Below are 23,721 nucleotides of genomic sequence, written 5' to 3'. Positions count from 1 at the left end.
AAGGGGGTTCCTTGATCAGCACCTGAAGCCTCCGCAAGGCTGTGACGGGAAGGGCATTTAAAATCGCTCTGTGAAACACTGGAGACTGTGCGGCGGGCGAAGGGAGACGGGCGGTGATGCAGCCCCTTACCCGCGGAGGCTCAGCCCAGCAGTTATGGCGGCGGCCCGGTTCCTGAGGGCTCGCTGGTCTCCCCCCTCAACCCGTGCTGGCCGCCGTGGCTGGGCGCAGGCGCATTGGCCGGAGGGCGGGGCGGGGCGCGGCGGCTGCGCGCGGCTCTCGCGAGAGCTGCCGCGCGGGGATCCGCGATGTCTTGTGGGAGCTCACTCCTTTCTGGCTGCCCGGCCATCTTGGCGGCGCGTCTCCGGTGAGTGGGGCTCGGCCGGGGCGGCGCGGGCGGGCGCGGAGGGCCGCTGCTGGGTGCTAATCCCTCCCCCCGTTCACTCCTGTGTTCCAGTTACCGCCCGAGGCGACGCGAGGCAGCAACATGGTGGCCGCGAAGAAGACGGTGAGTGGGAGCCGGCCGCGCCGGGCTCACGTGGCGGCGGCCCGGCCTCCGCCAGCGGCGGGCGCTGCGCGGGACGGGGCGGTGGAGGGGGGCGGGTCGCGCTGCGGGGAGGCAGAGTGGGCCCCGGCAGGGTCTGGGGCGGTGGGGGGCCCTGGGCACAGCCGGAGACGCCTGTGGCGGCCCTCAGAGCTCGGGCCGTGCCCTCCTTGGGCAGGCTGCTAGCCGCACCCTGCGGCCGCTTCCCACCGGCTTCTCTGATCTCGGTTCCCTCCTGTGGACTCTCCCGGGCTGCTTACAGGGCCTGTGCCAGCTGGAGGAAGGGGGAGCTGGCGCTGAGTTCCCGGTGCGGCTGGAGCTCAGCTTTTGTATTTCCTGTCATGTTCTTGCCCTTCTCTTAGAGCGACTCTGGAAAGTACGGGTTTCTTGTTGGCTGAAGGTGTTCGTCCTTGCAAATGAACTTACCTGTTGTCATGAGTACCATGCTCTCCCGTTGGGAGTGTCAGCTCGTACAGCGTGTGATTACTTGTTTCTGCTAACTGATATAACGCTACTAGTGTGTGCCCTAGGAAGAGACAGACAGACTCCAAACCTGGCTTAAATTTGCAAGGCAGAAGTAGTATTGGACTTGACTAGCTGAGCTTTTTTGTTTGTCAAATACACCCGGATGTTACTGATTAATGTAGATCGCAGCAACAATGCTTTAAGATGTATTTTCCTGTTATAAGATACATGGGTAAGAAGTATTTTTATGAAGTTGGGAATCACAGAATCACAAAATTGTCTAGGTTGGCAGATCATCCAGTCCAACCATCAACCCAACATTAACAGTTCCCAACTGGCAACCCTCTTGTCCACAAGCTTTCCCATACTTATGTGGTAGGCTGGCTTTTCTTATTCTGCATTGCAAACTATAGGGAAATTATTAAATGATTGCTTGTATTTGGAATTTGTTAATTTCTTATGGTCTCTGTCATTTTGCAAAACGTAAAGTAACATACTATAATCCTTTTTTACATCTTTTTCAGAAAAAGTCCCTAGAGTCCATAAACTCTAGACTTCAGCTGGTTATGAAAAGTGGTAAATATGTGCTAGGATACAAACAGACTCTGAAAATGATTCGGCAGGGCAAAGCCAAGTTGGTCATCCTAGCCAACAACTGTCCTGCTTTGAGGTAAGCAGATATATGAAAAAATAATTCTATGGTATGTACGTCATGTTAATTGCTACAGTGAATTATTAATGCAGAGTACTTTGGCATATTCCAGAGTGCTGTGAAATAAAAGTGATGGATTGTTTGATATATAATGATTTCGCATCTGGATGTGTTGAAATGCTTTCCAAGATTTTTCTAGCTTTCTAATTCAAAGAGTTTTGCACTAGTGAAGATACTGTAAGCTTTTCACGCTGTGATAGCATTCATTAAAAGTATAATGGGACTGAATTCCTATGTTTTTTCAAAGTACTGTCTTGGAAAATAATTTTACAGGTAAGAAAACTAGTAATTGACAGTGATTTGAAATATTTGAAGAACACAAAATTTGCTGTCCAAGTAAGTTATAAATTTAGGTTCCTGGTCAGTGAAATTGCTTCTTTGAGAATGAAATCTTAACTAACTTCCTGACAATTTCCTTGTTGAATTTCTGGCCCTTTTTGTCATCGAGAGATAGTAACATATTCAAGAAACTAAATGCAGAAAACCAAAATTAGATACTTGAGAAATGGCAGGACTGTTACAGTAGGCAGTATGTTAGTGGGAATCCCAAAAGTGCTTGAGGAACAGTATTGACCACTAGAATCTCCTGGTGGAAGTCACAAGAGAAGGGAATGTAGATTGAATTTTTTTTGCTTTTTTTTTTTTTAAAGCAAGATAGTTTCTTTAACAGCTAGCAGCAGCCAGATGTTTGTTCAGCAGCCACTGGGTATCTGCATTAATAATGGTTGTCATGTATGTACTTTGGCGTAGCTCCTACAGCCTTTTGGAAGTCTGGAAGTCCTGAATCCCCTTCTTCCCTGTAGAAATGAACATGTGTAGGAGCAACCTCAAGGATTTGCACTCCAGAAGTGGGTTTGCCATTGCATACCTTCAGCACACTTCTGGATAAGGGTTCCTGAGCCACAACACAGTAGTGATGCTGTCTGGCAAGGAGCAGATGCGTTTTTCTGGATGGGAAGGAAAACTGTGTAAAGTTTAAGTGTGATTGGAGCTAAAGCTGCTCTCGCTGTTTTATAGTCAATCAGAATCATTTGTCAGTACTGTAACACGTAGTTTTTGAATTTCAGAAAATCAGAGATTGAGTACTACGCTATGCTTGCCAAGACTGGTGTCCATCATTATAGTGGCAACAACATCGAACTGGGCACAGCATGCGGAAAATACTACAGAGTGTGCACACTGGCCATCATTGACCCAGGTATGTCTCTTGCAGTATAGTGACCAAGTGGGGACATATCAATGGTTCCTCTGTTCACCTGTGAGTAGCAGCACTGAGCAAGTAACATGCAGGGATGATGACACACTTTGCTGTTCTTTTCTGTCAGGTTGAACTCTTTAATTATAGTTTTCTCTGACCAAGATCCTGTTCTTCTGTGAGTCCTAGGTTCTTAGAACCTGGAATTACAGCTGGTTATGTTTGCATATGGCTTCTTTTACTGCTAAATCCTGTGAGCATTCATTTTGTCTACCTGTTGGTCTGTAATGAGGTTTCAGTGGCTGGGAAGCAACTTTATGGTACATGTTTCTGAGCCCATCAGTTAGAATATGAGCTTGTGCAACGTGCTGTTTATATCAACCTTATTTGACTGATCTTAATCTAAGGCAGGATTGTGAGTGGTTTTGCTTCCCAGAATGATATATACACAAAAATAACCTATATGCAGGTGGATACTAATCCAGGGTTGAAAACTTAAATTAAAAATTCCATTTTAAAACTGTAAGTCTGTGTGTATTTACTATGGTTTGGTAGCACTCTTTGTCCCAGGGTTGCTCAAGTTCCTGATACAGACTGCTCATGAGGTGACTTCTCAACCTCTTTCCAGAATCTTCTAAGAGAAGAATCAATCTTTTGTTCTGTTGAGCAAAATACATACACATGGACTTAACGATTTCTGTAATAACTTTGACCAAATGTTCCCCAAATGACATTGGTTTGAATATGCTGTTTCTTCAGAAAACTATTTAGCTTGCTTGTATTCAAATACTAGCTGTAAACATAATTTTCAAAACGTTACTTTTAGGTTTCATTCTGGGTGGGGAAGGAACTGCAAGTAAATTTTACCACTATGTAATGCGAATATTCTCGCTGTCCTGATATTTTCGTGATCAGGGGAGGCTAGACATTCGCTATATTAAAACTATGCATTGTGTCCTCCAGGACTAGATTGTTGCTCTAGTACTGGCTTTGTAAATGCTAGTGACAGGTACATAATTACTGTAAAAATATTGTGTATGGATTAGCAAAATAGTTAAAAGCCTTTTTAATCAAGCCATCAAAATGACTTGTTTTTTTCTAAACAGACTGTATTGCTTTTAAGTTGTTTTATATTTGTGGAATCAGTGTGTTAGAGTGTTTTTTACTTTTTGGCTTATTTGTGAAAACAGATCTTTCTGTGGGTCCTCTTGTAATAATATATTTTTGTTTTACAGGTGACTCTGACATCATTAGAAGCATGCCAGAACAAACCAGTGAGAAGTAAATGCTGTAAAGGTGTTATTTCTACAATAAAACTGGTTACAGATGCGTTTTAAGAAAAATTTGTATTATACCTTTGCTGGTTTTAGGGCACAAACTATATAAATGAAGATTGATTACCACTGCTGTGTTTCCTGTTCTGTTAGAAATAACCTTCACAGGACAAAACTTGCTGGTTTCTTTCTCAGGAAGCTGTGGATCTTGAGAGGTAAGTGGAGGAAGACTTGATCATGGCAAGTATGGTGCCAAATCCCAACAGGCTAGGGCTGCTTTAATTTTCAGTTTTGGAGTGCTAATGCAAAAACAAGGCGTAATGTGAGGTACAGTAGCAAATTTAGGATGTTGGTGGGGGATCCCAGGGGGTTTACTTACATTTGAAAAATTCACACTATTTTTTCCAAGTCAATCACAAAGTACTAATGCAAATTATCCCTTTTGTCTTTCCTTCCAAGAGAATATATATCTGTCAAATAGCAAATAGGATAGCTGCTAGACATTGAAAGTATGATGCTACATATCCTAAGATACCATCTAACTTCTCAAATCTAATTTTAAATTAGTCCCTTTTTTAGTTTTCTGAAGATGTTAAAGACAGATGAGTTGGTGTTTTCAAGTCACTGAGGACATTGCTATCTTTACAGATTTGTGCTTGTTTTGTGCAAGACAGTGCCTGCAGGATGTTCCTTATTACTAGTGATTATTAATGGAGGTGTCAGTGCTTTGCTGACATGCAGTAAAAGAAACACCTAATGAAAATCAGTATGTACCGGTATCCTTGCAGGACTTGCATTGTGTTTGCCAAAGTATGCTAAAGCACAAAGTACCTTTTAAAGCTTGCTGCTACCTATCCATGCACACTCATTAGCTTATGTGAGATCACTTTATCTAGTTTTGCTGCAACTATTTCTGCTTCAGGTATGGAATGCATGAAGTTGTTTATTTCCATTTGGAGATAGTAAAGAGGCAAACCAATGTGTGTCAAAGCAAAGGAAGAAGTGCTGGTGTCTCTACCTATTAAACCACAGGTCTGGATCAGTTTAAGAGATAGTTTAGATACTGCTGTTAGTGTGGAAGTAAAGCTAGCAGAAGCATGCTGTTTTCTGCCAAGGGAAAGAAGTAAAACTTCAAGGCATTTCAGTTGGCCAGAATGGCTGGAAGCAATTTGCTGTATTTGTTTGTGTCTTAGTGTTTGACAGAGAGGCATGCAGCTATTTGTATTGCCCAAAGAATGTTTTCATAATTAAAATACTAGTTGCATTCAGGAAAGTTAGAGAATCACTGAATACTGATGGAGGAACAGTAGGGAGAAGTTACATGGTCTGGATGTGATAAGAGAAAAAGTACTTGAAACTTTGGATTGTGATACCCTGATAATCCAGCAGACTTCCCCCTTTGTGCATTTACTTTCATCACAGTTTCAACACAGATGTATGAATTTGTAGTTTTACTTCCAACTGATCTCAGTACTCGTTTGAAGAATATAAGTGAAACCTAATTGCTGTGAATGTTGTCCCACTTGTTTTTGTATATGTATGTATATATAGAACTATATATATGCACACAGACAGGGTGCTTAAAATACTAGCAAAGTGGAGGAGGGAAATGCAGAAAAGCAAGCCAAATAAATTCATACCCTAAAAGTATTTCAAAACATGGAGGTTTCACTTCAAAAAATAAGTGTTTTATTATTTTGCATAGCTTATTTCAGTTGTTTAGTTTTGCTTAATTAGAATTTTTGCTAGTTACTAAATTGTTTATATATATAAAATTTTCAACATTTCTTATCTGCAATCAATGCAAGACAGAACACATAGTATATAGATGCAGGGATTCAAAATAATCTTTGCAACTTCAGACACATGGATTTGTTGTTCTACTTTGAACCAGTTTAAGAAAATAGTTCTGACAAGTTTGTATGTATAAATATACAGTGTAGTATACACTTTAAATTCTGATCAGTATTTTAGCCTGTTTTCCAAGTCTTCCATTCTCTTCGTCATTTCTTCCAGTAGACAAAAGTTAAGGAAAGAGAGGTACTGATAGGATGCATTAATAGAAGAAGTGTCAGCTGCCTGATTGCTATGGTCTTCTGTTGCTATGTACTTTATTTGATTGCTATGTACTTTTCTCTTCTTTGTTATCCTCTTTGACTTCCAGTAGTTTCCGATATCATACTCCCCTGTATTTTCTTGTTCTGCTTCAATCAGCTGAGGTGAGAAAGCTGTGTGAAGCCCCATTTGTTGACAGGCATACCTTGACATGAAGTTCAGGCTGCAGCTTATTAAAAAGGCCAGTGGTTCTGAAAACTGGCCTCTATTTTAAAGGGAAACTAAATATTTATCCTAGTTAATGCTGTTAAAAAAAATGTTTCACTTAATCACATGGAAAACTAGCTAACAGTCAATTACAAAATAGTATGGAGCTCCATGACTGCAGTAAGAATGTCTGCTGATGATCTATTCCTGCCTTACGGTGGTGTGGTGTAGCGTAGGGTACTGTTTTCACAAAGCCAGTGGTTCCAGACAGATGTGGAGTGGAGCAGAGACAGTTCCATGGGATCTGTGGCTGGCTCCACTGAAAATATGAAGCTGTAGCAATGTAAAGCGGTGTACAGCATCACTTTCCTCATAGCACCTCCAGCTGACAGGAATGGTCTGTCAGTGGCAGGAGGTTGGTTTGGTATCATTCACCTGACCACCTCTCTCCAAGAGCCATAGTAAGGCTGGAGCTAGGGGAAGCTGAGAGGAAGAGGGGACCTAGCATCAAGAGGGAACTGAAGGACTGAGGCCCACCTTAAAAGGACTAAGTTATTGCACCCCACTCTGCTTGTTTGCTTAGTGTCTTGATTTCAATGCTTTAAGATCTTGCACAAGGGAAAATGGAGAACCTGGCATATAAAAGTGGGATCTTAGACAAGGGTCTGTTAGATATTGGTTAGGGTAGACAGGCAAATTGAATTGAGGCTCTGAGTCTGGCCAGAACAGCCATGTGCCCCCCCACATCACATTGACAGCCCGAGAATCTACCCCCTTGCTAGTAAGGCACAAGAGTGGGAGTCCTGCTTCTGTGGGGACCAGCCTGCCCGTACATCAGGTTTGTGTTTGGTAATTCCTCAACTGTCATGCAGAAGGGATTACTACATGCATGCTAGTGTCATTTGAGGTGCTTTCTATGCAACATCAATGTTTCTCAAGTGTTTACAGAGGCAAAGTTCAAGCAGTAGAAACTGCATTCATCTGCTAGTTAAATGTAGTTGGATACAAATCATTAACAGTGTGGATTGGTCCCTCTGAATTTATGCTATGTAACTGGAGCTAGTTTTGTAGCCAGTTCTCCCTCTCCCCCCAGATCCCTGGTATGGGGACTGGCCAGCAGTCTTCAGCAGTTACCAAGAACTAATATATCACTTGGTATCTGAGCTGCTCTTCAGATAAGACAGAGAAACAAGGTTTGTAATGGAGAGGAAACTGCATAGTTCTTACTCTGTTCAAAGCAGTGATTGCACAGTGCTCTGGGGAGGTGCTTGGCACTGTTCCTGTCAAAATGTGTAGGTCTTTGGCTCAGTGTCAGCAGTGCTTCCATCACCTTGAGTCCCTCTTGGACTCTTAAAAATCACAGGGTTGCCTGCTCAGGTACCAAAAAAGCACATGTTGCTAAGCTCTGCTTTCTTCGATTCTGAGTAAGCTCAGAGTTCCTCATAGCCCAGCTGCCTGAGATTATGGTAGAGAGGCTAAGGCTTCAGCTGAAGGGGGAGGAGTGGTCTCCTTTCTTGTCAGCATCTAGGTTGGAACTGTGTCTGGATAATGCTCTTAAGAATGTGGGAAATTACCTAGAGATTTTTCTCCAAAGTAATTTAGAGGCTTTGGAGAAGTCCCTTCAGAGGAGTATAAATGTTGATGAGCATTTGAAGCACCTAGCAATAACCTTACACTGGCTTTCTCCCCCTTGATGAAGTAATTCTTTGCATGGAGTAATTTAAAATTAATCAGGTGATAAGAACGTGATTCCTTAAGCTATCTGCTGAAGGATTCACTTGGGAAGGTGAGCAGTTACACAAAATAGCTGGAGGTAAGGTCTGAACTGGCAGGTAGTATTTTTGCATTGTTAACAGAGCCCTCTGTGGTCTTGCCTGCTGCTACAGCCACCGAGGGCTCTGTTAGCCTGACTCTGGACAGACTGTTAACTCCACAGGTTCCTCAGTCTGAAGCGGTTCTTGTATAGGAAGCACACAGTTAGGAGCTGTTTGTATCACTGCACTTCTGTGCAGAAAATAAGTGCTTATTGATCTTGCACACAGTTAAAAAACTTAGTAAGAAGACATCACATCTTCTATTTATTTATTTGATTAGGCAGAAGCAGCTTTCTTGGAAAAAACCTCAGGAACTTGTTGCATAAATACTGCAGAAAGTTGTATTGCAAATTTGTTCCTGTTGTCTCCTGAGACATCTGGTGGATGTTACAGATAGTGTAAAGGCTACTCTACTAACAGCTCCCTTGAAAAGACAGACTAACTTGGGGGGGAAGCTATCGATCTGCACTTAACTAATTTTCATCTGCATATTTGTTTATGTGATATTAATCAGACCTCAGTCCCCTGAATTCCTCTTCATTTGGAGTATTGTTTTAAATGACTCACTGCACGTGGTGCTTCACCAAGCAGTTCAGAAGGGAAACATCTCCTGTATTCTGATTCCTGTAGCCAGTAAACGCTGTTTTGATACCATCTGAAGAAATAACGCAAAGCAAAGAGTGTTAGTCTTGAATCTGACGTGTCATTTCTTTGCTGTCCCTGAAGAGGTCTACTGTTAGGAATTATTAAAATTTAAGATCCTTATTAATATTTTGGTCCCTTCTGTGAAGGAGAGGCAGATTTCAAGTCTTAAAGCCTTGCTTCTTGGAGTTTATCTATTAAGTAGTTTAGTTTTTCATTACAGTAGATTGATTTGAGCTATGGAGACAGCTTAGACTTGATGTGTGTTAGATTCCTGTAACCTGCCCCCCTTGTCTTCTATGTAAGAAACAATTGTTCTGAAAGGATATATCGCTGGGTGAGTTTTCTTACTTCATTGGTTGCATAGTTCTGGAATGTCACAAGGTTTTCACATTTGCACTGGTCTTTATCTTTTGAAGCTGTTGCTGAAAAACAAACAGTCAAGCATAGGCTAAATGCTGAATAAATTGAAAGGGATGGGGGAGGAAATGACAAGGACTTATAAATGCAGAGCAGGTTTAATACAGCTTCCTGTTCTCAGGTCAACATCCAAAGGAATGCTCTGGGGCAGATTTTGTAAATACTGGAAAATAGCACACAACATTTAGGTCTATATATTTAAAGAGCAGTCTGTATTATTCTAAACAAAGGTAACATGATTACCTGTTGTTCTTGAGTGAGTGTGACTGTCTTCAAAAAGATACTTGTGGTGTACTGCAAGACTGGGACAGGCAATGACATCTGTGATGGCTATCGTGGTTGATTCAGGTCCTGCAGGAAACCCCCCAAAACTCTAAAAATCAAACCCACTTTGCTTAATTATACAATATTTTTTTTCTACTCACATGCACAGAGTTCTCCTTAATTAGTAATCTCACTGATTGCAGTGAGGATCATTCATGGAGAGGACTAGGGATACAAAGATGTGAAGGAATCGAGCTGTTAGGCTGCGTTTACTGTATACATGATACAAGTTGTGGGTTGCAGAACTGAAAGGGAGTTGTGAAGGTTCCTGTGAGAAACAGAAGTGATTGAAAGCTGAACATGCTTTGAAATATCAAGCACAGTATTGAAATACAAGTTTCCCCATGAAGTAATTCATTTGGATGGTGTAAGAAGCATGCAGCCATGCGTTTGTTACAGTGAATCTCAAATTTTTTGTACAAAGCAGGTTTGAATTACAGAAAGGAGGGTGGCTTGGAGGAGGGTAAGAAGGGGAATGGGATGAACAGTTCTCCTAGGTGAATTGTTAGGGTTCTCTACAGAAGGTCTCATGAAAAGGCAATTTAGCAATGATCTGGGGAGACAGCAGGATACTGAGTTAAAACAGCCAACCTGAAGGCTGTGGACCAGTCTTATGAAGCCTCCCAGATGCTGGATCCTGCTGGTGAGCTGACATTTTCAAGGCTGGTAGAAAGAAATTGCCAAAGGAAATGAGATCACAAAAGGAGCAATAAAAATGTTCACATTCCCTAGAAGCAGAGATGTTTCTTACCAGTAACTTAGTGTTTGTGTCTCATAACACGTGGAGAATGCTTCATACCTGTGCAGTTTAGAAGAGGTCCAGTGTTGATGGAAACTCCAGGACTCACCCTTCAACTCAGACTACTGGAGGAACTCCTCCAAAACGAGAAGTGCTTTACAAATAGATTAATAGTAGTGAAGCAGTCTGAAATGACAGCAACCTACTTTGTGTCCTTTAGTGAAAATTCTTGCATGTCATCCATCAGTCCTTTGGGGTGAACTGAATAAAACTGTTTGGAGAAGGAAGAAATTTCTTACTCTCCTTCAATTTTCTCCTTTATAATGGGAAACATTGATCAGGGTGTTGGGAGTGTTGAGGTGAGAAGGGTGCAGTAGGGTTTTTATTTGATGCACTATAGTTATAAGCAAAAATACAAGTTCTAATTCATGAAGCATAGTCTTTAAAATGTAGGAATTTATTTCAAACTCCATATACCCATCTCTTCAGTCAAGAGAGAAATGGAAGCCAATTTTATGTGTAGGTGTATAACCACCTCAGCCACTCTGTGCACTACCCCTTTCTTGCCACAAGAGGGTAAGTAGAGGCGGTTTGGTTCCTTAAGAATGGTTCTTTTCTAGAAAATAAATGCTTCACCTTCAATTAACTGTGGAGCTCTTAATGCCCCACATGAGCTGAAGAACATACATTTAACTGCACAACTTGATCAACTATGCCAGGGGAGCAGATGGAGCATCTGGGACTCCCTCCCTCTGAATGTACCCGTTGTTCCTTCACTGAAAGGTGATGGTGCAAACTCTCCTGATATGCCATGAAGGTGCAGTAGGGAAGTGGAGGATGCTTCTGGGCCCTACAGGTTTGTTACAGCTATTGAGATATCTGTTGGTCTAGTGAATTTTGATGGACACAGCTGTGCAAAGTTGCACTGGGAAGGAGATGAGACCCTCTGGGTGGGGACTGGGATGAGTGAACATGAGGAACAGGGAATGAACAGAGATGCATGGTTGAGTAAGACCACCAGAGTTCAGTGGGCAGAACTACAGTATTTATATATGTCCAAAAGTCTGTGTGGGAACCAGCTGGTGGAAGGAACACAGATTTTGGAGAAGAGTTCAGGGCAGAGAGGTGTGGGATGAGATCCCGAGGGAATGAGTGAAACAAATTGAGTGAGGAGTCTGACAGACGAATGACCACAGGAACAAGGATGGTGAGATTTCCAGTGCAGGAGGAAAGAAACAAGTAAGATGAACCTTGAGTGTTTGACCCTGGGTAATGGTTTACTCTAGAAGTAAATCTTTAAGAGCTGTAGGCTAATGAGGAGGCTCTCTAGGAAGGACAGAGGAACTGACCTGGAAAGTTTGAGCTTTGGATACTGGGCTGGTATAGACAAATAATTAGGATTCAGATGTAAGGGACAGGAAGGAAGACTGAGATATACTGGTAGAAGTGTGGCAGATGGTCTCCAGTTTGGGATGAAAATTGAGAATTTCAGAAACTCCTGAGAAACTGGTTAGGGTCCAAAGATTTCTGATCTCATCACTTCTGTAAAGCTGTGAATAATAAGTAGTGACAGCAGCTAGCTGCTAACCCTAACAGAGTCCCTTGGTGAAGTCAGTGCAGCCAACATAAATACTCAAATTTGTCAGGGAACAATGCTAAAGGTTTGTTTTCAGTGTTCTGTTTTGTAACAAAACCCAAGTATTTTGTTAAGAAAAGACTGTGAGAAAGCATCTTCAAAAAAGCATGTCTTCAAAAGTGTTCCGCAGTTTGGAAGGAGAACAGAATGTTATCCAGGAGGCTGCTGCATACTGTCATCTGATCAGGGTTGGGGTCTTGTGACAAATATAGTGTGTGACCGTGTAATTAAAGGCTCCCATAATGCACATGCTCAGAACAGGGGTGAAGAGGCAGTCATGATGAGTGTGTACATATTACGTGCATATTGCTGTAGTTAGTGCTTCCAGTCAGATGAGAAGTGAACATTAACCAAGGCAATGAGTAGGAACTGTCCAACTGATTTCCTCCTAGTAAGAGGCAAAAGAGAGAAACCACCATATTTTTTTTTTTTTACTACTAGTCATCAAGAATAATTAATCAGTAGCTCTTCTATAAGGCTGATGCTTTCTTGCAGAATAAAAGGAAAAAGCCTTGCCCCAAAAGAGATTTGGAGGGCTTCTGCTTTACTTGGAAACATGCAGCCCATCCACAGCGGGGACTGGGGCTGAGAGGCTTTGTCAGTGGAGTCCATGAGGTTCAGAGGGTCTCCCACTGCCCTCTCAGGCTGGAGCCTCAGAAGTCCTCAGCCAAAGACCAAGGCTGGAATAAAAATGAAATTACTGCCCTTGCCTGGAGGGAAAAATTTAGGCTGTAAACCAAAACAGAGGGGGGAAAAAAAAATGAGCTTTCAGCTTGTGTAACAGGCTTAGAGGCAGAATTTCTGGTGGTGTGAATTGATGAGCAATAGATAGTCCTGGAGTGTCCACAAAACAAGGCTGTGTCAGTCCTCAGTTCACAGGTGTGAGGCATTGCCTGTTGGTGAGAGAGGAGGGGGATGGAAGCTGAAGGGGCACCAGCTCTGCTGTTATTAGAGGTGTAGTCTAGAAACTGCCACAAAGGGGCAGGATTTACTTATTTTTCATATAGAAAGTAACAGTTTTAAATAAAAAATGAACATTGTGGTTGCTAAAACACAGCTGTGGGTACCTGAAGGATGCATTTCCATCACCGAGCTCTGGGGTTTGCTAGGGAGTGAGAATTACACCAGTTGCCAGATAGTTTTGGCTTTGGCATCTCCCCAAGCTTTTAAGATGACATGCTGTCATCAGCAGATTATTTGCCTAATAAGAAGGTTAATTGAACAGACTTGGTTTCATATTATCACAGTATTTTGTATTTCAGAAAGATGGAACTAGGGCTTCTTAGGACTGAGAGAAACACAAAGAATATACAAGCTAGGAAACATTCTCAGATTCTTTTTTTCAGATTCTTCCTTGACATCTGTATGAGGAAGAACTGCTGCTTGCCAGTCAATTTTACACAGTAATGTTAAAGAAGGAAATAAAACCTATTTGCATTTAATTCCAAGAAAAACAACCAAATAAAAGCTAGTGAAAATTAAATAATCTTGTACAATTCTAGTGCTATGACTAATATTATTCACAGTGATGTTTCTGAATTTTGCTTCAGGTACCAATTTGAATGTACAAATAATATTGAGTCCTGGGAATGTGTGAGTGGGAGAGACATGCTGTCCTGTCTCTGGCTGAACAGCTTTTGTCCCAGCTCGCATTCCCCCTTCTCCTTGCAAAACTTCAGCTGGGAATGTTTATATCAAGGCTGTTTATGCCAGAGTGAGGAAGGATGCTTTCTGGAAGAAACCTTTCACATTTGTGGAGCAAAACTCAGAGCTCACGCATAACTGAGATCCACTCTTTGTAGCTGTGAATGCATGTTCAATGAACTATTTTTAGTCTTCTATAAATATGTACAACAACTTTTGATGATTTGTTTTGCTGTGTTTAGGTTTTTTGCCACTGGTCTTAGGAGTAATTTTTAAATTCTCGTTAAGACATTACAAATCCCTGATTATTTTTGCACATTCCTAATGAAGTAGATCATGCTTCCTTGGCAGGGTGGGGTTCAGTGCATGGCTGACTTAACTGTAGAAAAAGAAAAGGGAGGGAGCAATTGATTCTTCTGGGCACAGAAGTGTACTTTTTATGCAACCTTTATGAAAATAAAGACATTTATTATATACCTTTACCTGATGATAGATTAAGGGTAAATATTCCTCACATATTAAAGGGCAGAAAAATTACCATGAGTGACTTACGCCTTGCAATGTCTGACACCAGTGATCTATGACCTATACTATAACACTAGTTGTCCTTTTAAGCCTGCAAAAAAATCTGTAAGCATTCGTTCCTCTTCTGTCTCAGTGAAAGTGAAATACTGTTACCTTCACAGATTTGGGCTCTTAGCTCTTCACTTATGTCCTCCATAGCTGTGAAATCCTCAGCATAGAAGAGGTGTTTATATGATGGCTCAGAAGCAATTTCCAGCAGTTCTTCCTCAATTGCTTTTCCTATTCCAATAGCATAGATAATTATACCTAGATTCAAAAGAAATTGCATATAATTATTACATCAGCAGTTCTAAACCCTCGTTCCTCCATGAGAAGTCATTTTAGAGTGTATAAGCATTAGTCATTTTAGAGAGAAAGGGAGACCACAAGAAATGTATATGCTGTGTAACTTCAAAATTGATTTTGAACAGGCTTAATATGCTTTAGCTGTTGAGAGGTGTAGAAAGTCACTGCTTTGCTGTAATTTAACAGTTTTTAAGACACAGAGATGACAGTTCCCTGGCCACTACTGATAGTAAATGAACCCAGAAAGAGTACTGTAAAACATCCAAGAGAATCACACAAGTCAGTTTCACAGTTGCACTGCGAGTTCCTGGTTTGTATGTCTTGTGTGCTTAGGGTGCGTGCCATAAAGCTAATTACTGGGGTGATGGGAAGACCTGTTATATATTAGCAAATGGGGTAGAATCCTGAAAGTTTTTTTTTTTTAGAAAAAATTTTTTTAGAAAAATATAAATACTTAGTGTTTCATCAAAATCCTCAGAGCACTTTGAGACTAGATTCTTACACTCTTAAGGGATCCCAGTGGGTTGGGAGGCAGTGCAAAGTCACCCAGACCTATGACGGTAAAGAACAGGGGAAAAGAAACGATTTGTGGGGCTAGGAGAGAAAGACCCTTACAACAGGGATGCCCAGGACAAGCATTTCCCCAGCAGAGGTGCTAGGGAGAAAATAAATGAAGCTTTGTAGTTTTCTTCACTCTGAAAGCAGGGAAGAAGGACATGGTTTGCAGTGCTCTCACTGGACAGATTTTAAACAAGAAACGAATACAAAACATAGTGATCTTCAGTATCCCCTTTTTCAGCAGTTATTCTCATGAACATATGATACAACATTTCTCTTTACGTCAGTTCTGGCTTAGAAAGTGCCCACAACTACTGATTTTGTGATTCATAACACAACTGTTAGCTTCACGGAATTTCAAGCTCTTTTTTAAGATTCAAGAGCAGAAGCTGCCTTCTCAGCTGTTTGATTTCAGATAAAACTTAGGATGAGGAAGTTTGATCTCTCTTTATTATCATGGGGTAATAACAGCTCCATGCTCACTGAATTGCAACTTTAACCCTTTTGCGGAAGAATCCTGGGCCTGATAAAATCACAAAAGTCACATTTTCCAACTCTTTAATATTTAACATAAGCATCTCCTTACTTTGTCATGAATCTGTCTACCACTGTGCTTTAATCAGGAAAGTAAAACATTCACCAGAAGCTGATTCAATTTAATGAATGGACCAGTCATGCTGAGGTCTGTTGCTTTTTAAAGACTTGGAGATATCAGTGATAAAGCATTCGAAGCCAATTTCATATTCAGCATTACTACATTGCCTAGGCTGCAATTACACAGGGGATGGATTTGGCTTGTAGCATTACAAATATCAGTGTAATCAGTCCCGAGCTGAGGTTTCATTCAGCAAGTAAGCAAGGTTGGCTTGTACTTCTTCCCTTCTTCAGTCCTGCAAATCTCCCATGTACTTTCCCAGATCTCACTAGTTAGCATATAAATCTTTGGTTTTGTTTTCAGTATTTTAAAAGCCACTTTGGTTATATTTCATTGTAATGGCAGTCTTGTTAGCATGTGCTCTTCTCATATCCTTGGATGTTTTTCCCTCTTCTTATTACAGAGAGGTATTAGGCCTGGCCAAAATGACACTAATGATGTATCAAGTTATGATTAATATATCAAGTCAATACAACAAGAACAGAAAAAGATGTGCAGCATCTTTTAAAGTCTGACCATTTCCTCTGTTGTGGGCCATCAGCCATGGTTCTTAAAGCAGTTTCTCATAAAATGCAAAATGTTTTGCAGAGAAAAAAAGGGATCCTTTATTTTCTTGAAAAGTTTTGACAATTTTCAGTTGACTCTGCTACACAGCTGAGAAGTTTCTGATTTGTGGTACAGGTGTCCTAGAGGATGGATTTCTGCCCAGACATATTCTAAATTAAAAATCACCAGTTTCCAGTTACATTTCAGCATATCACCTGATAAGACACACAGAAACAGAAGGATAGGCAGCACTACAGCTATATCCTTTTATAAAGAGGACCTATCTTCCTTCCAGAACACCATCAACATTATAAAATTGGCTAAAAATACAGAATATATGTAAATAAAAATATAACATCATCAATTATTACCATAGTATTTCTCAGGAGGATAGATTTCTATTTTGAAGAGACAGGTTGGGGGTTTTTTATTGTATTCTTAGAATTTTTCATGAAGTTCCCAGTGTTCTCAAATCTCTGTATCAAATGTCTACCCTTAGTGGATATGTTCAGGGCACTGCATAGCATGCCAGGTGGGTAGCACCACTACCTGTTGATGGCATGGAACCCCAGTGGTGAGGCACTCATCATGAGTCCTGCACTACAGATGACATACACACATTGTCACAGAGGCTCCTGTGAATACCAAAGACCTGATGTTCTGCTACAGCGGTCACTGTACTAGCCAGGCTGCTATGGCAAATGCTCTCTTGATTAGCACACACGGTACCATATCCATACTATTACTACATCTTATTTCTAACAATATTTGCCTTTTAGAATGAGTCAGAAACATCTCCACTTACCATTTTGCTTTGCTCTAGCAGCCCACTCAGAGACTTCATCTTGGGCTCGTCCGTCTGTAAACACAATGGAGATTCGAGGGACATTTGCTGAAAATGGTCTTGCCCCTTCTGCTTCTGTGAAGCTTCTCTCAAACATTTGCTTCAGAGCCAGTCCTGTCATGGAACCTCGCCCCATGTATTTCATTTGCGATACAGCTTTCTTCATGTCTTTGGCTGAGCTGAACTGCCTTAATGTAAACTCTGTGCGAACTTCAGTGGAATACTGAAGCAAACCAACTCGAGCAGCTTTGGGTGAAATTTCAAGTGAATCCAAGATTCCCGAGACAAACTGTTTTACGATTTCAAAATTATCCTCTCCAAGACTTTTTGATCCATCAATCACAAACACTAGGTCAAGTGGGCCTTCAGTGCATCCTGTGAAATAAGCAGCAGAGTGTTCAGATCATGAAAAACTCCACAAGCTGAGAAAGGGACCTAGATACCCAGGGAGTGCATAAACTCAGAAGTCGTCTAGAGTACCTTGTTTCTGGCTCATCCAACTTTGCCAGTGTGTCTAAAGATGTGTACAGTCTACATTAAAAGCTAAGAGTGTGCCTATCACCAAGAATTTAACAAAAAATATAGTGAGACCGACTGCTTTGCAGAATACTGCAACTCTTAAAAATACAGCAACAATCTGCAAATTTTAAGAATGACTGTTAAGTGGAGAGAACTGCATCACTAAAGAACATAGGTAGGATATAGAGAAAGAGTTGCCATTATTTTATTCCAGGGATAGGCCAGTATGTTAACTTTACATTTGTGTAGATGACCAGCACTGAAAGACATGGAAGAGAATTAATGGAGCTGCATTTGTGTTGCAGAAGTAGCAAAAACGTAAAGGTGATACAAAGAAATGAGTCAGTGAAGCCACACTTGTATATAAAGTGAAAATCTATTAGAGTGGCAGGAAACAGTGAGGCAAAAGCCAAAGAGCGTGGGAAAGGCTGAGCTAGAAGGGAAGTGTTAGGAAGCCTGCCCGAGTGCTTAGGATGAGGTTCAGGTCTGGGGACAAAATTCACACAATGCACATGTTTTTATAAAACAAACTTAAACCTCTAGTAGCAGAAAAATAGCTAAAAAACTATAGGTGAAAGAGTAAATGCTAGAAATGTGCCTGGCTGATAGACATGGATCAGAATTGTTTATATATGGATTTTTTGCTTGTGACTCTAACAGTCTTGTAATTAGAAGGCTTATGTATTGCTGAAATTAACCTTTTCTAGTTTCCCCATTAAAGCTGGGAGTCTGTCAGAAGACTGAGAGATTTGGAGTTCTCATACTTTTTGGCAAGTGCACACACAAATATCAAAGCAGTTTGTAGGCATTGTGCATCCATGACAAGGTTAGGGGATTTAGGGACTTGAGATTGTCTTTGAAGCTGCAGACTTTATTCTGGAAAGCAATTGCCTGGACTAGCACGCTCTGTGCAAGGGGCTGGCTGCAGAGATGCTCAGCTCCTATTTGATCAATGTAGCTTCCAGGGAGAATTTGCCATGCTAAGGAATGTAAGATTTGCATCTTAGTCTGGACCAAATGAACTTTGTCCTCCACTCATCTCTGATGTTTGTATAGTAAGAATGCTGTAAGCAGTATGCAAGAGAGAATTGTGCAGCAGAAATTACTTTGACTGTAGAAATTACTGAAGATGTCTGTTACCAAGTCAGTGTAGGAATAAGGAATTTTCAGCTTTAAGGCTTGGGCTTTTCTTCTTAGACAATAGCTCTATTTTAAAACTGCTGTCCAAGAATTTCTTTCTGCAGTCATCTGAGGAAAAGATGTGTCACATGTACTAAGGCGATGGAAATGCAATGAGTGTGAATATCAGAACCACCTTAGTATCATTGCATAAGTCAAGATAGGGCAGCAGTTCACAGTGAATGGTTTTAGTTAGGATTGAGATCAGCCATGAACATGTTATCATTCTTTTGGTAATAATAACAGTCTCTCCAACTAAGGCATCCATTTTTGCAGAATAAATGTTTTTACTGAGTTGCAGTAGAAGAATTTCTCCTCCAAGTATTAAGGGGTGATGAGATAAATGCATGTCATACTCTAAGCATGTCATGTTGGAAGATAAGCAAATAAAATTAATGATATTTTAAAATGGAGGATATAAAGATAAAAGCTCCACAGTATATGAATCTGACTAAAGCGTACATTTCTTGATAGTAAGATTTCACTTTGGCTTTTTTCCTGAAGTTTGGAAAGAATTATTATCGTACTTGATGCTACACCAAAACAACTGTTCCAATTTGTTAGTTTTTTGCTTGCAAGAGCATCAAGTTAATTGTTCAAGACATTTTCCATCACACTCATGTATGCTTTGGGCTTTCATATATTATATCATTTTGAAGTGAGGCATTTGAAGTGAGGTCAAGTAATTTTATAAATCAAAGAAACAAATGCTTTAAAAAAATGTACTTACTTCTGCATGTTTTCTGATCCTCTTGTAGTACATATCCCTCCTGGCATTTACAGATGTATGAATCATCATTATTAACACAAATATGTTCACAACCATGGACAACTGATTTGCAAACATCTTTATCTGGGAAAAATTGAAATATTTATGTATATTCAATTTAACATATTTATAAATTCAAAGACTCCAAACATGATATTTGAAGAATGTGTGACAAAGGAGTATAACATCTTTGTTCATTTAGGTAGCAATGCCAGAGAAGAGTGGCTGACAGGCATATTGAGTTACTTACATCGACATGTTTTCCCATCTTGTCGCAGGACAAAACCCTCATGGCACTGACAGCTGTATGAATTGTTATTATTAATGCACACATGTTCACAGCCATGGTCAATGGATTTACACAGGTCTTTATCTGAGAATTGTTAAGAGAATTTCCTTATTAGACCATTTCTGAAATGCAAAACTGGTATGAACAAGCTTTGAGTGAAATTAAGTCTCTTATTTCTTTTACGACTGAAAAAACATACTCTCCATAAAAGTTTCAGCTACTCACTCCTGCATGTTTTCCTGTCTCGCCTCAATATAAATCCCTTGAGACACTGACACGTGTATGAATCGCCAGTTGGAACACAGATGTGTTCACAACCATGGTTGACTGTTTTGCAGATATTTTTACCTTGGAATAATGAAAATTATATTTAGCACAGTTAGCTAGGTAAATAACTTTCACAAATTGTAAAAATTATGGCAATAATCTTCCATGAAGGACCTCACTTCCATGAAGTTGATTCTATATTAAAGACACAAATAACACACTACCATTGCATGGTGTGTTTCATTAACCCATCAGGAAGTACAGAACTTACTCCTACAAGTTTTCCCGTCTTCCCTCAGTATGGAGTCCTCATGACACTTGCAGATATAGGAATCATCAGTATTAACACAAATATGTTCACAGCCATGGTCAACTGAGTTGCAAACATCTTTATCTGAGAAGAGTGGATGGAGTTTGTGAGGTGAGGTTCGTTAGGGAGAGATATCTTTTATTAACTGGCTCAAATAGTTAGAAATCACAAACATACACATGTGCAAACACTCACAGCCACGACACTCAAAAGTCTCAAATATAAACATACTTTTGTAGCTCAGGCTACTCACATCTACATGTCCTTCCATCTTCCTTCAGTATGAATTCTTCATGACACTTGCAGATGTAGGAATCTTCAGTATTCACACAAACTTGTTCACAGCCGTGGCTGACTGAATTGCAAATATCCTTGTCTGCAAAGAGAAGAGTTGGTAGCCAACATACATCAGCAGAGGCCTCAATTACATGTGTAATTCATCAAAGTAAGTTCTCATGCTACTTACTTCTGCAGGTTTTCCCATCTTCTCTTAGTAGGAACCCATCATGGCATTTGCAGATATACGAATCATCAGTATTAACACAAACATGTTCACAGCCATGGTTGACTGATTTGCAAAGATCTTTATCTGAAAACAGATGACAGCTCTCACTAGTTAATTCATTTCTACACAAGCATGAGCTGCAGAAAGAAAGTGTGCCGATAAATATCAGACTACTTACTTTTGCATGTTTTTCCGTCTTCTCTTAGCAGGAATCCCTCCTGACACTTACAAACAAATGAATCACCAGCATTAGCACAAGCATGTTCACAGCCATGGTTGACGGATTTGCAAATATCCTTGCCTGGGAATAGTTAGATAATATTTAATGTGGTTTGCTAGTTAAAATTTTTTTATAAATACAAACAGTGTGGGGATAATCCCATGAGCAAGGAAGATGGAAGCCTGTAAACTGAAAGCAAATCTCTGGCTAGTTAAATGATAGACAGCTTAGCTTACACGGAGCGTGAGTTCTCTACCATCTCAGCAGAAGGAATTGCATGGTTTGGATGGCCTCCCACTGACAATAAATTATTTTAGGAGTAATCTGACTAGATGAAGGAGGAGGACTTTATATAAAGAGCAGTAAGAGTGAAAGGAGGGAATAATTCAGTCATTTAGCACAAATTCATGCTGGTAAAAACAAAATTAAGCAAAACACCACAGGACATGAAGCAAAATAATTCTTTAACATCCTTAAATCAGTGCCAAGAGTCTGCATGAACAAACCCCAGAAGAATAGGAACTACTAATTTAAGAGAATAAATAAAATCTAACTGGTATTGCTGAAAATTGATGGGAGGATTTGTGTGACTGCTATGTTAAAACCAGTTGGTTAAAACCTCTTCAAGGATAGATGGGAGAAAGTACAGAAGGAAGTGGAGCCATCTATCAGCATTTCCTATTTCTTTTTCACTGCAACACAAAAAAAAATATTCTCAATTGCTAAAGGAACTACCTTTACATAGAAAGTAGAATAGTACTGACAGCCAAGCTCAGACTGACTTTTCAGTAAAATACATAGGTTTAATGTGTAGGTAAGGAAATTTTTATTTTTACAAGAACTTCAATATGAGCCAAATTACCTGGAGGTCTTATGCTACCAATATAAAAATTCCAAAAACTGCTACAGAGGGCAATCTTCTAACTCAACAAGCATTACATTTAAGACATGGCAATCTAAACTAGATCCCATTATAACAGATAAAGAAGAAATTATCATGTAAGTGAAAATTAGCATCTGCTTATACACAGCTGTATGCAATTCAGACACATTTGTTGTTTATAAACAGGATCAAATACAAACCAGCAGCAGACATGGTTATTACTTCAAAAGGATGAGTTTTACATAGCTGAAAACAAATATAAGCCATAGTATTTTGGGATGGGGGGAAAATAATAAATACATAAAAGAAGTGAATGATTGCACTGTTTAAGGTTATTTTACTAGATACCTGCCCCCTCCCCCAATGTAGTCCCATAATCTAAAAAGAATGCCAGAGTAGTTAAAAAAGCAAAAGCAACCTCATTTAGAAATTGAAACTGAAAACAGCTGTAAGATTTGAATAATGATTGAAAGAAAGGCACAATCACAGTATTTACCGAGCATGAAAATACTAGGAATTTGAAAACACTGAAATAATAAGATAAAGAACGAGGGGGTGCATGGCCAACAAAATAAAAGATAGTATGAGTAAGTTATTTAAAGACTATTAGGAACAAAAGGCATTCTAACAATGTATTGTTAATAGACAGAAATGGTAGAATTGCCAATCTTAATGCAGAAATGTTAAAAATATTTAGTGTATTCAGATCTGAACTTCTGAAATAGGCTACTGATGATACCGGAGTGAAGCGTTTCATCAGCTGAGAAGCAGATTGATCACACAGCACCTACTGAACCACACACATTTTTAAATCAGTAAGTTGCAGCAAAGAGTTGTAAAAGACCTGGCTGAAGAACACCTTGGATGCTTGGTGTTATTTTTCAGTAACTCCTAGAACTCTGAGGAAGCCCCAAAACACTGATGCATCCCCAGTGTAGGCACGCACACTGAAAAAACACTATTGTTCCAGGGCTTGAAAAGGATGAGTAGTTCACTGTGAGCCTGTCAGCTTGACATTGATCTGCATTAAAATAATGGAATAGATAATGTGGAACTTGATTCAGAGTAAAATCAAAGAAAGAGAATATCAATCAATCAACTTGGTGTTATGGAAAAATAGATCCTGGAAAACTAAATAAATATCTTTTAAAATTGATTATGAGGCTGGCTCATCAAGCTCATGCTGTTCATACAATGGAGCATCCAGTAAGGCAGCAGTCTTGGTATTTATTTTGATTAAAAAACAGACTACATAATCAACTTCATATGGAATAAGACTGGCTAGAGAGGTCTTTGGAATAAATTGTAAATGGGGGAACATCAAGTGCCTTGCTTTCTAAGAATTTGTCCTGCTTTTCTACTACTTAACGTTTTTATGAAGAAGGCAAAAGAAAATACGAAATAATCACTGTCAAATTTTGTAGGTTACTCCAGTTTTGGGAGAATGGCAAATAAAAATAGAGCAGCTGCTGATATAAGGAGACATGAATCTTTTTGCAAGCTGGATAACAGCAAATCATATGTATTTTATAATAGTCAGAACTAAGCTTATACATTTAGAAACAAAGAACGAAGGCTGTACTTACAGGATGTGGGACACCTGTGTGACTAAGAGTCTTAAACAGCTTATGATCATGG

General features: G+C 40.0%; 2 protein-coding genes and 1 non-coding gene across 3 annotated transcripts in view; 2 read left to right on the top strand and 1 right to left on the bottom strand.

The window, feature by feature from the left end:
* Window positions 1–289: 289 nt before the first annotated feature.
* RPL30 (ribosomal protein L30) lies at window positions 290–4,317 on the top strand. The gene is made up of 5 exons (XM_074885108.1): window positions 290–365; window positions 456–506; window positions 1,532–1,677; window positions 2,787–2,917; window positions 4,150–4,317. The coding sequence occupies exons 2-5, from the start codon at window positions 486–488 to the stop codon at window positions 4,197–4,199; spliced, it is 348 nt and encodes a 115-aa protein (XP_074741209.1). The 5' UTR covers window positions 290–365; window positions 456–485; the 3' UTR covers window positions 4,200–4,317.
* On the top strand, window positions 3,791–3,925 carry LOC141935131 (small nucleolar RNA SNORA72). Its single transcript, XR_012626470.1, has one exon. It is a non-coding gene; the product is annotated as a small nucleolar RNA SNORA72 (small nucleolar RNA).
* A 1,537-nt stretch (window positions 4,318–5,854) lies between the features above and the next one.
* Window positions 5,855–23,721, bottom strand: part of MATN2 (matrilin 2) — a 76,528-nt gene continuing 58,661 nt past the window's right edge. The window contains exons 15-27 of the mRNA XM_074885096.1: window positions 21,159–21,281; window positions 20,942–21,064; window positions 20,729–20,851; window positions 20,437–20,559; window positions 20,124–20,246; window positions 19,860–19,982; window positions 19,571–19,693; window positions 17,104–17,517; window positions 14,348–14,500; window positions 10,242–10,313; window positions 9,570–9,677; window positions 9,236–9,331; window positions 5,855–6,203 (exon numbers count right to left, since the gene is read on the bottom strand). Coding sequence (XP_074741197.1) covers window positions 6,151–6,203; window positions 9,236–9,331; window positions 9,570–9,677; window positions 10,242–10,313; window positions 14,348–14,500; window positions 17,104–17,517; window positions 19,571–19,693; window positions 19,860–19,982; window positions 20,124–20,246; window positions 20,437–20,559; window positions 20,729–20,851; window positions 20,942–21,064; window positions 21,159–21,281 — 1,757 coding nt within the window. The 3' untranslated portion in view covers window positions 5,855–6,150. The remainder of the gene's footprint in view (window positions 6,204–9,235; window positions 9,332–9,569; window positions 9,678–10,241; window positions 10,314–14,347; window positions 14,501–17,103; window positions 17,518–19,570; window positions 19,694–19,859; window positions 19,983–20,123; window positions 20,247–20,436; window positions 20,560–20,728; window positions 20,852–20,941; window positions 21,065–21,158; window positions 21,282–23,721) is intronic.

This window comes from Strix uralensis, chromosome 1 (assembly GCF_047716275.1).
Source record: "Strix uralensis isolate ZFMK-TIS-50842 chromosome 1, bStrUra1, whole genome shotgun sequence".
NCBI classification, from domain to species: domain Eukaryota; kingdom Metazoa; phylum Chordata; class Aves; order Strigiformes; family Strigidae; genus Strix; species Strix uralensis.
This window is presented reverse-complemented; position numbering and strand designations above follow the sequence as displayed.